This window comes from Monodelphis domestica, chromosome 1 (assembly GCF_027887165.1).
Source record: "Monodelphis domestica isolate mMonDom1 chromosome 1, mMonDom1.pri, whole genome shotgun sequence".
NCBI lineage: Eukaryota > Metazoa > Chordata > Mammalia > Didelphimorphia > Didelphidae > Monodelphis > Monodelphis domestica.
Window position 1 is genome coordinate 332,224,009 of NC_077227.1, and position 25,868 is coordinate 332,249,876.

Sequence of the window (25,868 nt, forward strand, 5' to 3'; positions counted from 1 at the left end):
TCATAGTATTCCTTTGGCCTTCTCAAGAAATCAAGGAAGACTTCCAGAAGGTTAGATGGGTCACCTGTTGAGAGGATATAGAAAAGAAACATCATACAGGATGAGTAGGCATGGATGGGTAGTAAGCCCATTGTTGCAAGAAACTTTAGCATCAGTGAGGTCACAGATCCATTTTAATAGAAAGGGAGCCAATTTTGTACTCTCAGAAAAATGTATGAATCAACTATAAAATTCTGGTAATGGTTATGATTTTAACTCCTTTTGAAAATTTTTTCCTCTGTAGGAGTTTCTCATTGCTGTGGGACTCAAAGGAGCTACTCTTCAGCACAAAGTACTTCCTTCTGGACTTAGCTGGCATGAACAGGTTATGTTACTAAAAGTTATTCTTTAATGCTGTGACAAGGAAACCACTTTAAAAGACTGATATATATTAATTTAAGGTCGCCAAGGAATTCAGCTATATAATTCCTAAATGAAAACTCAAGTCAGCAGTCAACCTTTTATGGAGTTTTTAATTACAAACAGGAGGAAGAAAGGTATTAGAGAGAGAGAGAGAGAGAGAGAGAGAAAGAGAGAGAAAGGGGAGAGAAGGGAATAGGGCTTAAATACCCCCTCTGTTTAGGCTGGGCCAAAAGGCCCAAGCCCTTAGATAGCTGAGGCAAAGAAAAGAGATCAGTCCCTATCACTCATGTGACCAAAATGGAGAAACAGTCTCAGGGGCCTCCACCTCCAGCCTCCTTCAGAGCAAAACTTCTCAGAGCACAACCTCTCAGAGCAAAACCTCTCCAACCACCCCCCAGTCCTCAGACCCCGCTATCTTTAAGGAAAACATCTAAGTTCCCTCCCCTCAGTTCTCACATCTACCAATCGCTGTCCATGTCTTCCCTGTGCCAATGGTGGCTCTAGCTTAACCCAGGACCGTCCAGAGGTCTGCCCCTTTGCACATGTCTGTTGAAGGTCATATTCTCAAATAATTAAATCTTGATCTATGCTGCAGCCCTTCCTAAATCCTGTTAGGACTGAGTAGGGTGGAGATTGTAAGTTCCAAGACCTGGTTCTGTCATTCCAAGTATCTCTATTGTATCAATTCTAAAATCAATCATGACTCAAAGAACTTCCTGTTCTATGCTTAAGCATAGGTCAAAGCCCTTTCCATTGTTTAGCAAAAGGTTTCTGTCCTAAAGTAGTCTTAAGTAGGGAGGAGAAGGATCCTCCCATGCCAAGGGGGTTCACATTCCAATAGAGTTCTTACTATCAGTAGGAAATTTTTTCCAAGTATGAAACTTTCCAATGGTGAAATTTCCAACATTCACAAGTCTAAGAAATTTCAAGGTTTACAATGCTTTAATTCATTTGATTTCTAAATATTTTAAAATTTCTTTGCTTTTTCTTTGTTTTTTATCCTTTTATTATAATAACTCCAGTATCATTCTTTGTATTCCCATGGAATATTTTTGTATTATCACTGTATTTAACAGACTTAAAACGTTCTATATTATCTGTTACCTTCCTGATATTTCCTCTAGGTTTATAAAATATGGTCTTGAATTTTCCCATAGGGATTTGTGAAATTAGCATTAATTTACATATATTAGAAATTGGACAGAGCATTTGTGTGGTGCAATGGACCTGAGCTGAAGTCAGGTAATCCTGAGTCCAAATCTGGCCTCAGACACTAGCTCTGTGACTTTGTTCGGGAAGTCCATTTAATCTTGTTTGCCTCAGTTCATTATCTGTAAAATGAAGAAAATGACAAACCAATCCAGTATCTTTACCAAGAAAACTCCAAATGGGATCACTAAGATTTGGATGTGACTGAAATGACTAAAAAACAACAAAAGAAATTAGGACCTCAGTATCATACTTTTTAGTAAAATTATATTTTCATGGTGTCAAAAGAATCATTTTTTGAGATAAAGATATTTATGAAAAGCTCTCTCTTCATATCATAGTAAATAGAATGATACTTTATGCTTGAAGTAGACCTGGAAAACTCTCAGTGAGTGAAAAGCTGGCTTATTCTATTTATTTTCTTGCATTAGAATTCAACAATTCCCTAGTGTTATTTTTTATTGACAGTGATTAAAAGGAACTGTTTTCCAACGTGATTTGTGGATAAGTTTGCGGCAGAAAGACTAATTGACAATTTGATTATACAGGTAAATGTTAGGGGTGAGTGAAGAGAAAATCATCAAGTGAAAGGATGGAAGTTCCTTTTTTTTTTTTAAACCCTTACTTTCTGTCTTGGCTCCAAGGCAGAAGAGTGGTAAGGGCTAGGTAATGGGGGTCAAGTGACTTGCCCAGGGTCACACAACTGGGAAGTGTCTGAGGCCAGATTTTAACCTAGGACCTCATGTCTCCAAGCCTGACTTTCAATCCATGAGCTACCCAGCTGCCCCCATGGGATGGAAGTTTCTAACTTCATTAAAAGGTAAAATATACGTGAAATTAAAAAGAATATTTTATTGCAGATTTGAAAAAATTCAGTTCTGAAATTTCAGCTTTAAGAGATTTCAGAAAACTAGTCAGGAAAATATTGAGGAACTTGAAGTAGTTCTGAATATAATACAGATGAAAGTTAAGGTAAATAATATATGCTTTAAATGAATTAATACTCAGGTTGAAATTATTTCACAGTAGATATTTTCCCAGGTAGTTGACATGACAGCATATAAGCAATATTCCTTTTAAATTCAAATATATTTGGCTTTGTAATGATGCATAACTTTAGAAATAATATGGTGTTGATGGATCTGTGAATTGATCAGTCATTTTGGTGAGCAATCTGAAATTATGCTCAGAGAGTAATAAAACTGTATATGCCCTTAGGCCCAGTAATACCATAGTTGGGTCTGTTACCCAAGATGATTGGGGGAAAAAAGGAAAAAACCTGTATGTTGTAAAATATTTATAGCAACTCTCTTTATAGTGACAAAGAACTAGAAATTGAGGGGATATCCATCAATTGGAGAATGGCTGATCAAATTGTGGCATATGGTTGTGATGGAATATTATTGCAATGTAAGAAATGATAAGCAGGTTAATTAAAAAAACATGGAAAGAACTACCTGAAATTATGAAGAGTGAAATTAGTAGAACCAAGAGAACATTGTATACAGCTATAGAATTAATGTTTGAAGAATCACTTGTGAATGTCCTCCTCTAGAGAGAGAACTTTTAAATAGAAACATGAAAGACATAGTTTTTATTTATGTATTTTTTGTCATGTGATATCTTCTCTAGGGTGGGAAAAGGCGGAGGAGGGGAGGGAGGGAAATACCTGAATTGTAATGTAACCTACAAACAAATTAATTAAAAAAGTTTTTTTAATTGCCCCTTAAAAAATTCTATACATAAGGATTTTTCTTTTTAGTAATACTTATTGTTGTGTAGTTTGTTCTCTGAGGTATATTGTGATACCTTTTATAACAGGATAATAGAATTTAAGAGCTGGAGCAATCTTAAATTATTTCTCAAATCTCTTCATTTTTACAGATGACGATTCTGAGTGACTAAAAGTGACTTGTTTAGGGTCAAACAGCTTATTAATAGCAGTACTTAGAATTTGGACTTTTCTGATTCTCAGGCAGGATATTACATGAAGAGGAGCCTTTTTTTCCATCTAAAGCAGCATATTTTGTATCTTTGTGATTATAGATTTTATATTTCATGAATATTTCTGATGAACCTGTTTTGGGATATAATCCTCCAGCTTCCTTTACCACATTTCATGTTCATCTCTGGAGTTGTGCTCTTGACTATAGGTATGTTACACATATGATATAAAATATAAGCCATTTCATTATGCTAGTTTTAAAGTTAATTAAGACAGATGATTGAATTTTCAAGATGGTTAAATTCTTTTCAACAAGTCTTAGGAGAACTTTGCCATCTCTATGATACTTTGTTTCTTTTTTATCACAGGCCTCTTTATTTGCCAACAAGATCTCTTCTTACTGTGGAAACATTTAGTATTTCCAGTAGTGTTTCTTTGGATAAATCAGCATCTACTCTCAGGTAACTGTATAATCTCCCTATATGTTTTTTTTAATGTTTAATTTTTTTAAACTACCTAAACATTTTTATTAATTTTTATACTAGTAAAAGATACCTATTTTTAGGATAGTAAAGAATAATAGTTAAAGAGCCAACTCATTCCCTAAGAATGTAAGTTAAAGAACAGGTTCCATTCTGCATTAGAAGAGGGAGTTTACTTTTTAGGAGTTCTTTTGCCACTGAAGTCACTAGTCTGCTTCAAATAATGAGTAGATCCAATATTTAGTTCTTAACTTTTCCCATCCATTGCCTTAAAGCATGATTTAGGGGAAGGCATGCTTCTACTTTAACTGAATTTCTAATTTAGTAGAGGGTTGTCAATTCTATACGTAAGGATTTTTCTTTTTAGTAATACTTATTGTTGTGTAGTTTGTTCTCTGAGGTATATTGTGATACCTTTTATAACAGGATAATAGAATTTAAGAACTGGAGTGATAAGATACATGCATTAGAAAATTAATAAAATCCTAGGGGTTCAGGAAGGGCTTTCATGAAGAAGAAGGTAGCATTTAAATTGAATTTTAAAGAATGAGTAGTAATTCAACATGCATGGTGGGGAAAGGAGACTTTTTCTTTTTAACCCTTACCTTCTGTCTTAGAATCAATACTCATCATTTTTAAGGCAGGCCTCGGAGTTAAGTGACTGGACCAGAGACCCATAGCTAGGATGTGCCTGAGATCAGATTTGAACTCAGGGTCTCCCATCTCCAGGCCTAATGCTCTATTCACTGAGATACCTGGCTGCTCCTTGAGGCTGTTCTAAGCATAAGGAATAGTGTAAGAAAGAACATGGGACCAGGACTGTCCTGGGTGTGTTTTGAGTTCAGAGAGTTAATAAGAAGGGAAGGTACCAGACTGTGGGGTACCTTGGATTCCAGACAAAATATTTTTAACTTTGTAAGCTATTAAGAGTAAATCACTGGAGTCTTTTGACACTATTAGCACTTGTTCATCTCAAAACTATCTGCTGCTCTCTTTTTTTCTCCCAATATTTGTCAGTAAATCAAGTCACTAAGCATTTATTAAGTACTTTGTGCCAGGCATAGGATACAACAGAACAAAAAGAAAGGCAGTACCTATCTTGAAGGAGCTGACAGTTTTACCAGGATAAAATAATGTATCAAGACCTGAACTGAAAAGTAGAGAAAGAGAAGTTGTTTATATGGGGAGTGGGGATGGTAGTGAAATTATAATTCTGTCTCAGACAAATAATGGCTTTGTGACCCTGGGCAAATCACTTAAATTCTCTCATTCTTAGTTTCCTTGTCTGCAAAATGGGAATAACAACTTCTCAAAGTTCTTATGAAAATCAGTGATATTTCATATGTACTTTGCAAACCATAAACCACCATATAAATGGTAGCCAAAATAATATTAACAATTATTACATCACTTTTTTGGCCTTCATTACAAACTGTTTTTTGGAATTGTATTCTTTCTCCAGAATTATCTTGGATGAGGCTGCTTTACATTTGTCTGATAAATGTAATACTGTGGCTATAAACTTGAATAGAGGTAAGACATCATTAATTAAAACTATAGTAGGTATATGCTTTTAGTTGAGAAGCTTAGTTACCTTATGACAATTGTTTTGAACAACATATACTTAAAAAAACACTTTGGAGATCTGATCTACTTATAATTTCAGTGAGAATGCTGTCAGATTAAAAGAGGTCATGTCATGCTATATATATGCCAAACATATGAAGTATTTTACCTTTAAAAATAAGATGTGTGGTGAGTATATTATGGTCAGAAACTGTAATTCCTTTACATGACCTAAATCTTTATAGTTTATCCCTTACATGAAACTGATAAATGTTGATAGTATTAAAAAGAAGCCTTTTTTAAAATCAGAGCTCCATTCTCTATTATGGTTTTTAACTTTTTTAAATTTTAGATTATGTCCGTGTAATGGATATGGGCCTTTTGGAATTAACTATCACAGCAGTAAAGTCTGATTCTGATGGAGAGCAAGTAAGTTACTAAAACAGATAAAATAAATGAAAAGTTTTTTTAAGCTAATATTATCTTTGAGAATTGTTTTGTGACTTGTTTTATTTGAGTAAAAATAAATGAATATTTCAATGATTTCTAAATTAGAAATTAACAATTTTTCAGTATTGTGATATGGCAGATTATTATTTTAAATGCTATTTAATATAAATCTATGCCAGAATGTTTTCTTTTGCATGTTACTTTTGTCTGATATATGCCATTCTTTTCTTTCACTATTCTTCAGACTCAACCTCGCTTTGAGCTGCACTGTTCCAGTGATATTATTCACATCAGAACGTGCTCTGATTCTTGTGCTGCCCTCATGAATCTTATACAGTATATTGCAAGTTATGGTGATTTACATGCACCCAACAAAACAGAAGTTAAGCCTGCAACTGTCCAAAGGAAAGCAAAGGTACACAATGGAAACGTGTTATCCAGTTTTTTTCTGTTCAGTGATGTGAAGTAGATTGTTGTTGAGTTATAGGTATGAAGGACACTTGGAGAAGGGCCATGTACTTGTGAGATATACATTGTTGGACATGCCTCATTTGAGGTTGTTTTTCCTTATTGTTAACCTTTAGTATTTGTAATTTTAAAGTGCATTTCTTTGTTATTAGTGATGATTACAAAGAACTCCTCACCTGATTGTGAAGCTTGTGAAAGTGCTTTGAAATGTATGAAGGGCAGACAAATTGAAAGTTACATTTTGTTTTTGTTACTTGACTTCTTAATCTTAATGATAGTTTACTTAATTTAGACTTACCTTTTATTAAATTTCCCCCCTAATTTCCTAGTATCTCACCAGTATTGAATTTTATAGTTTCTACATTCCATATTCCCTTCTATTCAAAATTCCTTATTCTTTTAACCTACTATGTTATATTCCTCATTTATGTCTGCATTGCTGCTGACTGTAACTTCATTGTCATTTTCTGTTTTGTTAACATTTCTAAAGTTTTCCATTAAATTTTGATCTTTTGAGATGCTGCCTTCTTGGAACTTAACAAATATTTTTGTTCTAACAGCTCGATTATTGGGGAAAAGTGTTGAGCATTGAAACCAGAATTGAGTATTCTGAATCTCCATTTCTCATGTTTGCTGTCTCTCTCTATATTCTTCTTTCTGTAATTTAGTGCTTGGTGATTTTGTAACCTGTGATCCTGAAGTGACTTTGTTAATTTCTCCTAGGACTCTGATGCAAATTAGTTTAGAATTGGATGGCTCATTATAATTTAAGTACATGCATTATAGTTAGAATATTTTAGATCTGTTAGCTTTTCTTATTTCTCCTCAATTTCTTTCTTTCTTTCATTTTTTAAATCTTTACCTCCTGCCTTAGAATGAATTCTAGGTATTGGTTCCAAGGCAGAAGAGTGGTAAGGGCTAGGCTGTTAATGATAGTATTCTTAGTTAAATATTAATATTCTCCTACCCCTCATTTCCAATCTGTTGCCAAATCCTTTCAATTTTACCTTTGAAACATCTTCTATATGCCCCCTGCTCTCCTTTGACACTTTTACTACCCTGGTTCATACCTTTATCACCTCACATCTTAACTATTGTGATACCTGGTGGTTAGTCTCCCTGTTTTATATCTCTGGCCACTTTTACCCATCCTCCATTTAACTGACAAAGCTATAATTCCTGAAGTGTGTGTATGACCATGTCATGCCTCTTAACCTCCATTCTGTAGACTGTAGTGACTCCAATGGATCAAATGTAAAATCATTGTTTGTTATTCAGAGCCCTCTATAACCCCTTTCTCACCCAGCATCTTATTTTCCAGTCTTATACCTTTCTCTACTCTGGGATCCAGTAATGATGACCTCCTTGCCAGTTCTTCTCACATGATATTTCATCTCTAGACATTTTCACTGGCTGTGCTTCCATATCTAGAATTCTCTTTCTCCTCCCTCCTGCCTCTAGGCTTCCCTGGTTTCCTTTGAGTCCCAGATAAAATTCTACCTCCAACAAGAAGTATTTCCTGATAGCACTTAATGCAACTACTTTCCCCTATTGCTTCATTTTACTCAGTGTATACTTTGTACATAATTATTTGTGTGCTCTCTCCCCTGTCTCTTGAGCAGTGGATAGAAGAGTCTGGACCTGGAGTCTGGAAGACTAGAATTCAAATTTGGCCCAAGGCATTTACTAGCTCTATGACCCTAGGCAAATTACTTAACCTTTGTCTCAGTTTTCTCCTGCAAAATGAGGATAATAATGGTATCTACCTCCCAGAGTTATGAGAGTCAAGTGAGGTCATATTTGTAAATGGGCTTAGTAAAGTGTGCCTGACCCATAAAATACTTGTTTTCTTCTTTCCTTTAGACTGAGCTTCTTGATGGCAGATTGCCTTTTGCCTTTGTTTGTGGCCCCATTGCTTTTTCACAAGGCCTAGTTCTTAGTAGACACTAATTGACTGATTAAATCTGGGATGTCATTGATAAAGGGAACTTCCTGTACATAGTCTAGGCATACCTCCTTATCCTATATGATTCTTGTCATTGTACTCATAAATTCTTCCTAGAGAATCTACCCAGTAATCTGGTTGACCTTCTGCTTGTGATTGCTGGTGCAGTGATCATGTTCCATTCTCTTATTGCTTCTTTCCATCTTATTATTACTTTTCATCTCTTACTTGCCCTTTCCATATTATTGGTTCACCATTTCTGATAATTTCTTTGATATTTTGCCCTATTTCTTGTGTACAAATCATCTTTGGTAATTGGACCTTTTAGATCTATCATGCATTTCACCTTTTTTTTTTTTTGTTAGTAATACCTACAGTGTTAATAATACCCTAGAGATTATGTTGATAATTTATCATCACCATGAGCATATTATACCCTGGGCAAATAACTTAACCCTGTTTGCTTTAGTTTCTCCATCTGTAAAATTAGCTGAATATGGAAATGGTAAACAACTCTAGTATCTTTGCTGAGAAAATCCCAAATTGGGATCATGAACAGTTGGACATGACTGAAATGATTGGAAAACAACAATGAAAGAGTAGCTTGGGATTGTGAAAGTACTTTTTAATTTCCCAAATGTAGCCCAAGTCTTCTGATTCTGATATTATAATGTATGTATAAACTTTTCTTATTGCCTCTATCTACTGCTTCTTTATAGAAACATTTTAGGCCATGGGCCTATGTCCTTTTCTGATTTTTGTCTCCTATTAATTTTTGAAAATCTCTACTTATGTTGATTTTACATTTTAGCTACTTTTTATGCTTTTGGCTCTCTCTTTATACTCATCTGTAGATTCTGTCCTTTCTCCTTTTATTCCAGTTTACTTGGCTGTATCATAAATTCAAAATTACTCTAAATATTTCCTTTTTTCCACTCAGCACCTGGCTAGGAGACTTTTAAAATGTGACTCAGAAATTCAAAACCTCTTACCAGTTACTATCTTGTATCTCTTCCCTTCTCAAATTTCCCGTTTTAATTCTGAAATCCTTGTTTTTGCTACATGCGTGATTAGCATTGTATTTCATAATTGTTAGCAGTGTTTTTTCAATTTTTTTTAGGCAGTATCAATTGTTTATTCATGATTTATTAGAAATGAGTCTTAGATACCAGGATTTATAATTCTTGGGACATTCTCCATCATCACATCCTGGAAGCTCCAGAAAGATAGCAGATGTCTTACTGACAAACAGCAACCTCATACCCTTCAACAAGGAGTCCCCAATCACCTCTACTAGTGTGTTCTTTCTCACTTGGATGATCTGTAAAACTGCTATACAAGAAGTCTGAAAAAGTAGTTTTGTATCTGTGTACATAATTGAGGAAGGCTTTTTGTGAGCTTGACTCCATTTTTCCCCCCCTGTATAGGTGGATACCACTAGCTGGCCATCTTCACAAGGCCCAGTACTTCCTGAAGCTGATCAACAAATCTTGAGAGATTTGATGAGTGATGCCATGGAGGAAATTGATTCACAACAAGCTGCTTCTCCCATAAAACCACAGTCAAATGGTAAGATAGAGAATTACTCTTTGATAGGAGTGATGTAATTTGGTCCTATATTATCGTATATTTACAATTTTAAAAATCCAACTTATTTCTGAGTCAAGATTAAAAAAAATTTTTTTTAGCATTTGATTATCTAGCATCATACCAAGTCTTATTTATTGAGTCTCTAATGGGTGCTTAAGTTCCTGTGAAATAGAGACGAAATATGTGACATGACCATTGTCCTCAGAAAACTCAAAGTAATGAGTGTGAAATTAAATTCAGGAACTAGACCCATGCACATGGCAACGTGAGCAGAACAAGACATTTTGCTGTTAAGTACTAATTTTTTTATTGGGTGGAAAAAGTTAAAAATTATAGTCCTAGTTTTCATGGAAATGGTGACATCTGAGCTGTGTCTTAAGTTAACATTTAAATAAGCAAAATGGTAGTACCAAATTAGGAAAATAGCATGAGGCAAGACTCAGAGTGAGAGCAAAATAATGTCATTTTAATTCATTTCAAACATTTAATTTAAGTGCATATCATGCTAAAAATACTATGGTGTAGGCAGGGTTCATAAACATGGAAGGTAATTTAGAATCACCTAGGCATGGACTTGTGCATATATACAGTCATACAACTCCTGCTTCATTGAAAAAATGACTACTACATTATTTTTAATGAATAATAAGAATATTTCTAATAAAATTATAAAATATAAGTATAATGTATATGTCACATATGCAGACAAAAATTACATTTTTATTATGAATTATAATTTTATTACAAATTTAATGATAGTCAAATAAAAATACAAAATAAAAGGTAAACCTTACTCTAATGTAGTATAATCTTCCATAAAACAAATCTTTTGGGAATATCCATCTTGTTTTGACTGTTGTGATTAATTAACTTTTTAAACTTCAAAACTTCCTATATTTTTTCCTAACATATTCATTGAATTTATCATTATTTGAGACTAATTCAGGGGACCTGAGTCTCAGAAAGCCATTTTATCATTTCATAAGATTTTATCAGCCAGTCTTTCGAAATTTGGATCTTGAATTTCACATATTCTTATTACTATTTTGTTTCATGAGCTTTTGTATAAGCCTTGGAGAGATTACATCAGTTGCCCCAAGGATACATCCTTAGCTAGTTAGTAACAGAGTTGGGACTAGAAAACAGGGCTTTTGTCACTCAGGTGCTTTTTATTATATACAGTCTCCCATGAAAAAGACAAATTGGACTGTGAAGATATAATACCTCTATGTCTACCTTTTGAAAACATACATTTTTAAATTTTCAAGAATTTATTTATTGAAAATTTCCCCTTTAGGAGACTTATATGTATTTCCTAACACAATTATCTTTTCATCTAGGTATTTTGGATGAAAGATCACAAACTCAAGAGCCATCGTCTTGCTCAGATCTATTTCTATTCCCAGATGAAAGTGGGAATATCTCACAAGAACCTAGTCCCAGCTATGCCTCATGCACTCAACACATGATTAATGATGCAATAATAGATGTACCTTCAGAAAATGATGACTTTTGCATTCTTTTTGCACCTAAAGTAGCTATTCATGTAAGAAATGATTAATATTATGATTTTAGAGATTTATGATTTCACTGGAGTGGGTGCTTCTTCCACTAATGCAGATCACTGTGTCTGACTAAAGAGATACAGAGACACTGTGTCTCTGAGAGTTATAATTGAAAATTTCCTGACCCTGTCACTAATTGAATGATGAACTTCTCTGACCTTAGGTTGGTCCTTGGATGACAGAACTCTTCTCTGTCATTTTGTCTATATTCAAAGTTTTGCTCTCTTGGTGAGACCTTCATAGATTGTTCCAGGTTTACTCCCATACTATGGTATGGTACTAGAGGAAAATGTTTGTGGAAGATTAAAATCATTGAGTTAAAATAAGAGATGATAGAATAGAGTGAAGGAGTTTACAAATGCCTTTTATTTAAGATGATATTAAAATAATATTGAGAAAGTCCATTCCCAATTTCTAAATTTGAATTTACATTATTTATTTAAATGTTTGACTTTTATTTGTAGTTTTGTACTTTTCTGAAATCTAATAATATGTAATATTTTTTATAATATTCTATGTTTTGCCATGCCTTCAGGCAAGCTGTTGGAGATAGAATTTAGAGACCAAATAGTGTAGCTTGTCCACTACATTGGTGAGGGGGAAATAACAATGTTTAGCAGCGTGATTAATGACATCTTTAAAAAAAATTTTGCAACATGTCCAACAATTACTCTGGGTGATTGTTTTTCTCACTAAATTCTGAGTACCTAGTGTGTTAGAATACTTTAGTTTGCTGTATCTTTTACTTTTCTAATTGTAATTTTGAGGTTTAATTCTTTGACTCTATAGTCCATGTCATAGAATCACAAAACAAGAATGATATCAGTGCTTCTGCATAAGTTTATAGAGGTTTGTAGGATCATAGAATTTAAATTAGGAACATTTGTGGGAGAGTCTGTCCTCCTTTTTTACAGTTCCACTCTACTTTCCTTAGTCTTCAGTTTATAATGCAGTCACATACATGTGCACATGTGCACACACACCTACACACATAGAGTTTTTCATTTGTATTCATTTCTGGCAGCTAGTGACACAGTGGATAGTGTGCTAGGTCTGGAGTCATGGAGACCCGCGTTTAAGTCCCACCTGCCCAGCTGTGTGACCTGGGCAAGTCACTTATTAACCTGTTTTTGCCTCAGTTTCTTCATTTATAAAATTAGGATAATAATAGCACCTCAGGGGTGTTGTGAGAATCAAGTGAGATAATTTTTGCAAAAAGTGCTTACCACAGAGCCTGATACATGATAGTAAAGTAAAGTGCTCATTCCTTTCTGAGTTTTTCCCTCCCCTTTATGTATAAAATCTTTGCAACAAAGATTTTAAAAGAAAGTAGAAAAGAATTAGTTCATCAAAACCAACTGACATGTTGCTTGTCATAATTTTTAATAATATTTTACATATGCCCAATGATAAATGTGTTACAAAAGCCAAATGAGGCAGAGTAATAAAATTTTTTTGGGGGGGTGATTTAAATAAGTTAAAAAAATTTATATAGATGACCATTTCCAAGAAAAGTATAGAAAAAGACCTTTCCTTTTTCACTTTTGAACTTAAGAAAATAGAAATAATGATTATGTGAGAGAGCATTCTTATAGTGAGTATAATTGAGATTTTTTTTTCCCTTAGGAGAAGGAAGAAGAACCAGTAGTGAAAACAATGGTTGACGATGGTATTGTAATAATAGAGAATCATTTTAGTTTGCCTATTAAAAAAACGGATACTAGCAAAGCACCATTACACTTTCCTATTCCTATAATACGATATGTTGTTAAGGAAGTCTCTCTTGTTTGGCATCTTTATGGAGGAAAGGATTTTGGAATGATGCTTCCTACATCTCCAGCTAAAAGTTATGTGTAAGTCAGTTTCTTTGTGTTCTCCTTCCCTCCCCCTATTTGCTCCCTTCCTCCACCTCAGGTAGTTCTGTTAATAGAAAAAATAAGAACACTGTGAAATGGTTTTACTGGGTTTTCTCCCCCCCCTCTCCATTTTCTCCCCACTTCATATTTCTTCCCATTTTATAAGTAATGATTGGTAATGTAGTTCCTAAAGGTTTTATAAATTTAATCCTGTTCTTATGTGAAATTTATATGTGTTCTTTTGAATTTAAATAATTTATATCAATGTAATGTAGGGCTTGAATGCTAAAATATTTCAGCTACAGTCAGGGGAGGTGCGTGTCCCATAACAAAGTGAGGGATTAGATGGTGCCACTTGGTGAGAACCCTTGCCTAATATTCTACCTTAAAAAGGAATGGTAATGGACTATACAGTATTGACTTTGTTTATAGCATTGGAAGACTCACGTCTTTGGAACTAGATTACTATATCTGGCAGAGGTCGACTATCGGGCAGAATATGGTCAGTTTTTGATAGAGAAAAGTATGGATGATCTCTGGTCTTATCATAGAATCCTGGGACTTTACATTGGTATTGATATTTGTCTCATGTCTATGGAAGTCTCCCATCACCCACCCCTCTGCCTGGCAGCCCAATGGGAGTGCTTCCTCCCTTCCCTGTCTGGTGTAAGGGAGTGGCTCATATGTAGCATGAGAGTGCAGTTTGGACACTTGGTCTCTAAAAAGTTTGTCATCACTGCTCTAGAGCAATCTCCCAAATAAGATACCTAACAAGGGACCTTTAGAGTCAAACTGTTTTAGCCACTTATGCAGAGTAGTAAAACATTTTTCACGGTCATCCAATTATAAGTCAGGATTATTAAAAAAAATTTTTTTTAACTGAAAATTCACGATTACCCTCTGGTAGCCTTATATTTGGCACAAAATAAATCTTCATCTAAATAAGAAGGGCTGTAGTATAACAGAATGAATATCTTGGTCTAAGAACAGGATAATGGACCATGTTATGTATTAGTAGACATCACTAATGTTCCTAGGCTTCCAATGCCGAGAGAGTGGGACTGTCTCTGTGCATCAACTCTTCCACTTAAATCTCTTTCACGCACAAGTGTCTTTGTGCACACTCATCTGTCCATAGATGAAAACACACAAAGACAATCGTCATTCTCGTTTACCGAGAGACTACTGCTACTACCACTACTACTAATGTTCCTTTATACTTTTCAACATTTATCATTTTGCTGTTTAATAGTAAAATGTTTATAGTTAATGTATATCAACAAAACTTAGGATAGTGCTTTAGCTTTGTTAGTATCCAATTTTCTTATATGTAATTGTGCATGTATTTTGGAAAGGGTAAGGGGTATTATTCTGTGATCTGACTGATTTGCCTTTAAAAAAAAACTTTCTCTGATAACATTAATTGACTTTCGTGGAATATTGCTTTCAATAAGATATATATTTTGGTTTTCTTGTAGTAGTCCACACAGTTCTCCTTCTCATACACCCACAAGACATGGACGTAGTACAGCATGTGGAGGAAAAGGAAGGAATTTTGACTTTTTAATGGAAATACAGTTGAGCAAGGTGAGACATTTTGAAAGACATCTTTGAATAGAAATTTTATTTGTTTATGTCTGTTTAGTTGAACCTTGTTCTCCCCCATAACTAAAGGGCCAACCTGTTATGCTTGTGAATGTTATACTACCCTCTCCTGTGAGCAGGTAGAATTGTCCTAAAGTCAGGAACTTTAGTAGTTGTGAGATCCCTTGGTGTCCAACATTGGGAACATGGGCCATTCCTGAGTAGAGTTCAAAATAATTTAAAACGTAATTGGGAAATATCCAACAAAATAAATAAAAATGCATGTGACATGAACAGTATTATTTAGTGGTTTTCTAAGTCAATATGTAATCTATGTAATCTGTTTGAGTTTGCTACTACAACTCTACCATATATCTGATCCCTGTCTACGAGTCTGCCCCAATCTTTCATCTTCTCTTATAAAGAGCTTTAAATCCCTCTTTTTAGCCAGTGCTTTATCCAATTGCTAAAATAATATTATTGATATAAAAGTCTAACCATGTTATCCTCCTAATTTAGAACCTTCAGTGATTCCTGATTGCCTCTGAAATAAAAGTTAAAACTCTTCAACTTCTCATTTCACAGGCTTGCTTTACATTACTTTCCTTTACTCAGGGAATCCAAACTGGTCTACTTATAGTAATATTACATTCCTCACCCCCATTACTTTATAAAAAATTGTTTCCTGTTCACTTCTTATTCTTGGCATCCTTTGCTTTCACATCACATTTTATGTACATCCTCTTACCAAAAGTCCTTCCTGATAGCTCCTCCACTCCTTCATTTATCAGGGTTCTTTCACTCCTCTTGCAATAATTTATGCACTTTACATATGGCCACATGACTGTAAGTACAAAGCTGAAAGAGACCTCAGAGACCATTTAAATCAGGCCCTCATTTTATAAATGAGGAAACTGAAGCCAGGGAAGCTAAGTAACTTGTCTAAGGTAATACAGATGTAGTCAAGCCAGGAAGAATTCACACCCACGTCTTCTGATGTCTCACTTAGTACTGCCTCCATGCTGTCCTTCCAGTAGAACATAAGCAATTTGAGGGCAGTAACTCTTTTGTTCTTTTATCTTGTTATCACTAGTGCCTAGCATAGTGTATTGTACATAGTAGGCATTTAATAAATGCTTATTGGAATGAATTAGATTACATTCAGTTCAGTGGCTCTTTTTTACATCTATATGGGTATTCCCTTCCCTGTAGAAGCTAAAACTCATTCATACCATCTCAAACTGCTTTTCTTATCAGACCATTTCATGAATTCCTAGAGAATCTACTTATTATTCCACTACATCTTTTTTTCTCTTTGTGGGTACCAGTAGCAATGATTAATCTCTTCAGTTATTCCTTACTTCTTTCACAAAGGTCATTGTTGAAAATATGCTGCAGACTCCTTTTATCCATTATAAGTCTCTCCATAGTGTTTGAGGTCACTAGCAGCTTCTTTAGTTTCATAATACTGAGAAAATTTTAGGAACAGTCCAACAGATTAAGTGTTGGATTCACTACTTAATGTACAACAGGGCACTGTGGACACTGGAAAAATAGATGGCATAGCCCTTATTGCAATTCTGCCTTAGGACCAATACTTAGTTTCAATTTTGAGCCAGAAGGTAAGAGTTTTTTTTTTTTTTAAAGTGCCAGGAAAAATTATTTTAGAATTACAGAACCTCAAAGGTACTCTTATGTTAAGGAGATTGGGATGGCAGCCAGAAAAGGAGTCAGCAAAGAGTATACAAGAGAATTGTCAGAGAGGAAGAAAAGGATGAAAATTTGGTGTTTTAGAATCCAAGATTTCCAAGGAATGAATGATTAACAGTATAAGATACTACAGAAAAGTCAACAGGATTTTAAAGACTTTTTGGAAAAATCCTTTGAATTAGACAATAAGGTACTCATTGGTGAACTTAAGTTATTGCTTTAGAAGAATAGTAATAATGCAATCCAGATTACCTAAGGATCACATTCTTGGTAGAGATGTTAAGGCACTGAGTATACATTATTGTAAAAATTAAATTATATCTCTAAGAATAAAATATTACATTTTATGAGGTTTATTAATGATCATTAGAAATCAAGGAATAAAGAAGATACAAAATAAAAACCATGTGCCCATGGCTGATTAGCCCATTTAAAATCCCTGCACTTAGCTTACCACTATACTTGCTGTATCATTTGCAAAGGAAGAGAGTGTGGGAGGCGTTACTGCCAATTAAATACCAATTGTTATCTTGCCAACGTGGAGACTCAAGAGAGATTATAGGGAATTTTGGGAAATACCAAGGTCTTCTGGGGATTGAAGTCTAGGGTTCAAAATCTCCATTTGTACATTATTCTTTTTAGAATTTTGGCAATAAGAAAAAGGAGAGATGTGGGATAAAAGCTTAACATATAACTAATGAAAGGAAAGTTGTTTCTTTTTTTTGTCTTTGTTTTGTTTTGTTCTTTTAGAGCAGCGGTTCTCAACCTCTCAATTTGTAGCAATGAGAATACATAATGCATATCGGGTATTTACATTCCAAATCATAACTGTAGCAAAATTACAGTTTTGAAATAGCCACCAAAATAATTTTTTGGTTTGGGGTCACTGCAACATGAGGAACTGTATTGTGGGGTCACAGCATTAGAAAGGTTGAGAACCACTGTTTTAGAGTAAAGGAGTCCTGAATGTGTTACTAGGTAGAGGGGAAGGAGTAAGTAGAAAAAGAGTAATTAGAAACACCAAGAGAAATTAGAGAGGATTTTGGAGCAATTTTCTCAAAGAGATGTGTGGGAATGGTAGCAAGGTCTCAGATGGAGGAGTTAACATTTAGAAGGAGTATGGACACCTTATGTTTGGTAAAAGGGGGGAAGAAGTGGAGAAGAGAGTAGATAGAAAATGGTGGTCTTTTTTTTTTAAATCCATGAGCATTGGAGCTGCCCCCTTTTATTTTTATTTATTCAAGAATGTTTATTAAAGAATGAATAAGAAACCACATTGAGAGAAAGAATAATTGGAGTAAAAATGTAAAAGAAGAACATATGACATCACGTATCACATGCATATATGGGTATGTAATTTGGGGTTTAGCCTATAAAAAATCATTGTATAACAAAAATGAATAATATGGAAATAGGTATCAAGTGATAACATTTCTACAACCCAGTGGATTTACTTGTTTGTTTTTTTAAAGTTGTATTTAATTAGATGATTTGGAATAATTTTCCATGGTTACAAGACTCATGTTCCTTCCCTCCCTTTACCCCAATCCCCTCCCATATATGATGCACAATTCCACTGGGTTTAACATGTGCCATTGATTAAGACCCATTTCCTTACTATTAGTATTTGCACTAGTGTGATCTTTTAGAGTCCACTTTCCCAGTCATAGCCCCACTGACCCATGTGATCAATTGTTTGTTTTTCTTTTGTGTTTCTTTTCCCACAGTTCTTTCTCTGTATGTGGATAGCATTCTTTCTCATATGTCCCTCCAAATAGTTCTGGGTCATTGCATTGCTACTAGTAGAGAAGTCCATTACATTTGAATTTGCCACAGTGTATCAGTCTCTGTGTATAATGTTCTCCTGGTTCTGCTCCTTTCACTCTGCATCAATTCCTGGAGGTCATTCTAGTTCACATGGAATTCCTCCAGTTCATTATTCTTTGGGCACAATAGTATTCCATCACCAACATATACCACAATTTGTCCAGCCATTCCCCAATTGAAGGGCATCCCCTCATTTCCCAATTTTTGGCCACCATAAAGAGTGCAGCTATGAATATTCTTGTACAAGTATTTTCCCTTATTGTCTCTTTGGAGTACAAGCAGTGCTATGACTGGATCAAAGGGCAGATACGCTCTTTGGGCATAGTTCCAAATTGCCCTCCAGAATGGTTGGATTCAATTCACAACTCCACCAGCAATGCATTAATTTCCTGACTTAGCTACATCCCCTCCAACATTCATTACTTTCCTTTGCTGTCATGTTGACCAATCTGCTAGGTGTGAGGTGTTTTTATTTGCATTTCTCTGATTATAAGAGATTTAGAACTTTTTTATGTGCTTATTAATAGTTTTGATTTCTTTATCTGAAAATTTCCTATTCATGTCCCTTGCCCATTTATCTAGAAAATGTTTTTTGAGGTGTAGAAGGAGGAAGTTGAAAAAGTTTATGTTTAACTTTTTCTTGGTAAAGAAATTTTCTGAGAGAATGTTAAGATCTGAAAGAGCAAATAAAGTTTGACACTATGGTAGTGTTTAGTAAGGATTTGAGAAGAAATGAAATTTTCTGTGATGTTATTAGTCTTTTTAGTTTAGTTAATATTTCTCTCCTATGGCTTTTAAAATAATGTACTAATTTAAGTTTCTTCTAGTCTCCTGTTAATCTCCTTACTTTTTACATCACCATACATATGTAGTCTGTTACTAAATACTGTTTTTTCCTACCTGTATACCATCTTTCACATCTAACTCTGCTTTCTTCACACAGCCATTATCTTAGTCTAGACACTTGTCAGCTTTAACCTGGAATGTGGCAGCAGTCTCCTAATATGTCTGCCTGACTCACGTTTCTTCCTCTCTCCAGTCCAGTCTCCATATACTTACTAAAATGATTTTCTTCTTGTACAAATCTGACTGGCTTGCCCTTTATTATTAAACTCCATTGGCTCCCCTTTTCCTATAAGAAATAGTACAAACTCTTTTAAAAGTCCTTCACGACTTGACCCATACCTATCTTTCCAGCTTTATTATATCTTACCCCCCCCATGTTATTCAGCCAAACTAACCTATTCCTCATAAGTTGTACTTATTTCGCATTTCCATTCCTTTGCACTGACCTTCCCAAAGGCACGAATGCAGTCTCTTTGCCTTATGTGATTCCTACTTCCTTTAAGTCATTAGTTAAGCACCAACTCCATGCCTTTCCTGACCCTTCTATAATTACCTTGTAATTAACTACTTCAAATTCATTTTACATATATTTATTATATACTTCTTTTTGTATGTGTTGCCTCTCCAAGTAGAATGTAAGCCCCATAAGAGCGGAGATTGTTTCCATTTTTGTCTTTGGATTTTCTGAGCCTCCTACAATGCCTGCTATTTAATATTAATTGATTGTTTAAGTTTGTATGAGAAACTGAATTATTCTGAATTTTATGCATTTTATATTTCTTGGATTTGTTCAGTCTTTACTAGCAATAACTTGTTTTTAAATAACATTTTTAGATGGGAAAATATTTGGTTGGCTTTTTACTGTATATATGCTATAGTCAAGATGAAATTAAATGACTCTAAAGACTGAATCAGAAACGCTATGGTGCTCATTCTTGCCTTACAAAATCAGATTATATATACTGAATCAGAAAGATGTTCGATTTTAGGGCCTGAACATTTGTTAATTGAATGAACATGTAATAATTTCTATGTATTTCCTATAAGATAGTGTCTATTTTATATTAATGTAAAGGTGAAGTTTCAGCATGAAGTATACCCACCAAGCAAACCAGAATGCGAATCCAGCCTCTTAGAATATCCAGTGTCACGCCAAGTGTTTATTGTTCAGGACCTTGAGATTCGTGATCGCCTGGCTACATCACAAATGAACAAATTTTTATATCTTTACTGTAGTAAGGAGATGCCTAGGAAAGCCCATTCTAACATGGTAAGGACTTACTATTCCTATTTTTCAGTTATATATTTTAGCAAGTACACAATAGGAAGACGCTTTTGTTATATCTAACCGTTCAGTACTTTTTGAAGCCTCATTAAGTCATGGAGTTGACCCTGAGTTCTTCAAGAACTTTGGTAAAGCTTTGGTGATTTTTAACAAGCTACAATGGCATTGAGTACTCACCCTTTGGAGCATCTTTTGCATGCCACCTGAGGCTCTCAATGTAGCAAAGTACAGAAAGATTTCTCCCCTGAAGTTTGGCATGGATATTTTGATATACTGAAGTATGTTGTGAAGAGCACTTTAAAATTTTCTCAAAACACCTTTTCATTTCTCACCTTGTTGCAAAAATTTTTACCAACATTATGACAAAAGTAGAAAAAACTAATAACTTTGCTGATCTATACTAAATTTTCATTGTTTTGGGAAATGTTTCATATCTTAAGAGGTTTAATTTTGGGCAAGTAAAAGCAGTATATTAAAGTGCCTTAAAAAAAAGGTTAAAAGATTTGCTTTCATTTTTATTTTAGGAGAAAGTGTGAGTTGAATTTGTGTAATGATCAATCATTTTTTTCAAAATGAGACAAAAGATTATTAAGTGAAAGATTTTTAATTGTTGGTTAAAAAATTTCTTTCTTTCTCATTTGTCTTCTAGTTAACAGTTAAAGCATTACATGTGCGTCCAGAATCTGGAAAAGCACCACAGGAATGTTGTTTAAGAGTATCATTAATGCCACTTCGACTCAATATTGACCAGGTTTGTATTTTGAAAAATATAAATTTGTTAGACTCATAATGTTTTTACTTCTTATGACTCAAGTACATGACATTTGGCATTAAACTCAAACTTTTAACAACTTAAAGAAACTTTTGGTTTCTTAGAAAAAAAATCATTTATTTAACAAACATTCATTAAGAATATGTCCTGGACTCCAAAAGCCCAAGACAGAGAACTTCAGTAAGATTCAGTCCCTATCCTTATGTAATTTATAGTCTAGTAATAATAGAAATAATGGTGCTATATTTTGTTAAGTTCATTAGAAAATTTGCAAAACAATGCTCTTGGGGCAGCTGGGTGGCTCAGTGGATTGAGAGCTAGACTAAGAGATGGGGGACTGGGGGTGGGGGGGTCCTAGGTTCAAGTCTGGCCTCAGACACTTCTTAGCTGTGTGACTCTGGGCAAGTCACTTAACACCCATTGCCTAGCCCATACCACTTTTCTGCCTTGGAACCAATCAATCAGCATACAGTATTGATTCTAAGATGAAAGAAAGGGTTTAAAAAAAACCAAAACCAATGTTCTGTTAGTTCTGAGGCTGAAAGTAAATGCATATTTGTAAATGTCTTTGGAAAAGAAACTAAACTTTTATTTATATTATGTCTGAGTGATTGTAGGAAAAGAGTATATGTGTGAATGGTATGCAGGGCTACTGGTTGGTAATAAAGACAACAAAAAAAATGAGGCTCTGATATATGTCTATCAAAAAAAATGAATGCAGATATTTAAAGAATGCACTTAGATTGCTCTATTTTTTCTTATAAAAATATAATAATTTATTGAGAAAAATAATTTCTAATAATACCTGTTCAAATTTAGTAAGATTTCATAAAACATCATTATTTTTTTGGTGATTTTCCCAAGATTGGCCACACAAGGTAATAACTACTTTAGATTTATGTTGTCTTATGTTCTCTGAATCCCCTTTTTTTGTTTGATATTTGCATTTTAAATAGTATTTGGGTATTATAAAAATCTGATGTAGTGTTGGGGAAATTTGTTAATGGATACCTCTTTTGAGGCTGAAAATATGATCAAGTTAGCTATCTTCATGAAACAATTTTGCTGACCTTAATGAGCTGAGTTTTCTTTAATTGATTTTGAGCGGTTTTTTAAAATATTGAATTTCTCTCTCTAGCTGTAGTGTATTATAATTTTAAAATAAGGAGTATTAATCTTGAATAAAGTGGCCAGGAAAATAGATTTCATGAATATGTTGAACATTCAAGGGAAAGAATTAGCTCAGATTCTATACTTAAAAAAATAGTGAAAAAAAAAAAAGAAAAAGCCAAAGTGAAGTCTGGGTTGGATTGGTGTGATTTTGTCTTTGTAAATTTTCCCTCTCCTAATTCAGATTATAGCCTCTCTAGAACTTTTAATAGTCTTTGAGAGTTGTTATAGCTGAAAGCACCATCTGTCTATCAATGTAGTGATGAGCCTTTCCAAATTTATGGTAGCCATTGAACAACAGAAATACAATCAATCCATCACTAGACTGACATATATGGATATTTGTGTATTTATATATAGTATTTATATTTATATTTGTTTTTATGTGTGTAAACAAAAACATTCATAAACCTTTCTACTTACAATAACATTTAACCATCCTTTTGAGTTTGATTTTTAAAGTGGAGACAGTAACTAATTCAATTGGGACATCATATAATGTCCAATACTTTAAACTATATTTTTTCATGTCTTTTGAAAAATAAACTAATGAAGGATTGTAATTTGGATTTATGGGATTGTAATTGTAATTTTTTTTCTCCAAGAGAACAGTTATCTCAGTCCTCATCTTAATTTTATTCAAATTACATTTTACATGTTAAGAACTAAAACACTATATCATAATCCTAAATTTTAATAAATTCAAGAACATGAAGCCAAATTACTTGATAGTTAGGCTAAGTACTTTTTCATTATCATCCTGTGTATAGGTATCTGGGAACAGTATGAAAACAAATGTACAAAATAACATTTTTAAAAGCTACTTTCCTTTGTTAGTATCTTATTAAGAACCCAAAGCTTATAATAACCCACACTAAAAATGAAGCATTAATGTAAATAACAATGTTTTTCATGGACATTGAAAATTGTATTATTATTTATTTGACTAATACATTGTACCTTTCTATTTAAAAAGGATTGTTTTTTGCCAACAAAAATTTTTCATGTAAGGATACATTTATTTGTAGGCCTTATGTAATGCGCTTATTAAAGGTCCAAAAAATACTGATGTATAATAACTGAAATATCCCCAATTGCTGGCAAAAGAATAATACTTAACACATTATTTCATCAGAAAAATTCCATTTCTATATTTCTCCTAATAAATGTAGTTGATAATTTAATTATTTTGAAATTGCGTAGTCTTTAGTACTCTTACATTCATCAGCTCTTAGTTTATTCATCTTAAAATTTGAGGCATTGTTTAAACTGAAAGGCATTGAGGAATGAGAGAAACAGATAAAGTTTTAATTTGTGATATTCAGTACTGAAATTGAAGTTTATTGGCATTCTCAATACTGATTGACATGTTTCTTGTACAGAGCCACTGGGAATATCTAAATAGATGTAACTATAGTAACAGTAGTCAAAAGTTCTCTTGTTTTGCCATGTTAGTGGGTCACAAATCACAACTTCCCTTCCTCCTACAATGTAGAAGATGGTCTTCAAGACTTTCTATAGTATTTTAAGAACCATGACTATTGTTTTTAAATTTTAGGATGCTTTGTTTTTCCTGAAGGACTTTTTCACTAGTCTTTCTACAGAAGTGGAACTTCTAATGACTCCAGATCCAGAAGGTATTTGTATGCATCACATAACCTAAATTTGTCTTAGTTATATTACATATTGACTTTGTGATCTTGGGTGTGTCACTTTTCTCTGGGTTTAAAGTTCCTCTTCTGTAAAATGAGATTGAAGAGAGACTTTAAAGGTTCCTTCTAGCTCTGAATATTATAGTCTTATGATGTTTTTAAAGCAGTATAATAATATAGATACCGTACAAATAAAACTCACATGTGATATTTATGGTAAATGATTGATAAACTATTGTAGATTCTAAAAATGTAAGCTGATATTAGACTTCTCTAAGAATAAAGTATATTTATTTATATGCATTATACATTTATCTTTAATTTGTGGACAGATTCTATAATGATATACATATAAGATAATCCTTTAAATGATTTGAGCAAATTCTTTCTCTAACCCTAATTATATTTTTATATTAAGTCAGCACATTAAATGTATATGTATAACTATTCGAAAGAATATACTAAATCTAAAAAAAAAATTCCCATGTGTCACATTTTCAGTTAAAAAATCTCCTGGAGCTGATGTTACCTGCAGTTTGCCAAAGCATTTGAGTGCCTCAAAGGAGCCAAACTTAGTTGTTTCTTTTCCTGGGCCAAAGCAACAATGCCATAATGGCAGTTCAATGGAAGTAGTTAATGGGGAGGAGGAGGATTTACCTGAAGCAACACTATTTACTGATCAACCTGTGTTTTTTAGGTAAGATTTGTGTTTGTTTTTTAAACTTTGTCAATCATTTTTTTGGAGTTTTGGGTTTTACAGAGTTTATTCATCCTTCTTTTCTAATGTGAACTGATGATGGATCTAAATAATATGTGACTTTTCAGGGTCTTAATAGGGAGATCTTTAGATCCTTAATAGGGAGACCACTTAAGATCTTTAGGTATTTTTACTTGTATGGCACAGTAGAAAGAGTGCTGGGCCTGCAGCCAGGAAGACTAATCTTCCTGAGTTCAAACTGGGCTTCAGACACTTACTATATGTGTGAACCTAAGCAAGTTATTTAACCTAATCTGCCTTGGTTTCTTAGACTGTAAAATGAACTGGCACAAGAAATGACAAAGCCACTCCCAATATCTTTGCCAAAAAACCCCAAATGGCATCAGAAAAAGTTGAACACAGATGAAAAACTATCAAACAACAAATATTTTTTCTACAATCATTCAAATTGTTTGAATGTTTCCATACACTTGGCAGTTCCATACACTACAATGAATATTTACAACCATTGAGATTTTTCATTCCATGGTTGGAATGATCAGTCTATTTGTTCTGCTTTTCATACCATCCAGGAACTTTGAGAAAAATTATGGGAATGGTTGTCTAATTGTGTGATTAAGTGGTTTTATTATTAAAAGTCATAGCATGGTAAATCTGAAGAAAATAAAACTTTCTTTTGTTACAGTGTAGCATAGTCTGAGACCCTCGAGCACAACTATGACCCATAGAGCAGAAAGTCCCGAACCACACTCAGCCTCCCTTCTCTCCTTCCCCCATCTAGTTTATGTTTGTGTTCAATATCCCTAGAAACCCCTGATTATGAATG

The 25,868-nt window shown here is 33.9% G+C and overlaps 1 protein-coding gene across 4 annotated transcripts in view; it reads left to right on the forward strand.

Moving 5' to 3' along the window:
- The window catches only part of ATG2B (autophagy related 2B), a 138,179-nt gene that overhangs the window by 99,115 nt on the left and 13,196 nt on the right, over positions 1–25,868 (forward strand). For all 4 annotated transcript variants that reach the window (XM_001367856.3, XM_007473620.2, XM_007473621.2 and 1 more), the window contains 14 exons: positions 284–364; positions 3,658–3,764; positions 3,925–4,017; positions 5,501–5,571; positions 5,957–6,033; positions 6,299–6,469; positions 9,895–10,036; positions 11,398–11,603; positions 13,249–13,475; positions 14,957–15,065; positions 20,521–20,715; positions 21,380–21,481; positions 24,231–24,309; positions 24,826–25,021. In XM_001367856.3, coding sequence (XP_001367893.1) covers positions 284–364; positions 3,658–3,764; positions 3,925–4,017; positions 5,501–5,571; positions 5,957–6,033; positions 6,299–6,469; positions 9,895–10,036; positions 11,398–11,603; positions 13,249–13,475; positions 14,957–15,065; positions 20,521–20,715; positions 21,380–21,481; positions 24,231–24,309; positions 24,826–25,021 — 1,856 coding nt within the window. The remainder of the gene's footprint in view (positions 1–283; positions 365–3,657; positions 3,765–3,924; positions 4,018–5,500; positions 5,572–5,956; positions 6,034–6,298; positions 6,470–9,894; positions 10,037–11,397; positions 11,604–13,248; positions 13,476–14,956; positions 15,066–20,520; positions 20,716–21,379; positions 21,482–24,230; positions 24,310–24,825; positions 25,022–25,868) is intronic.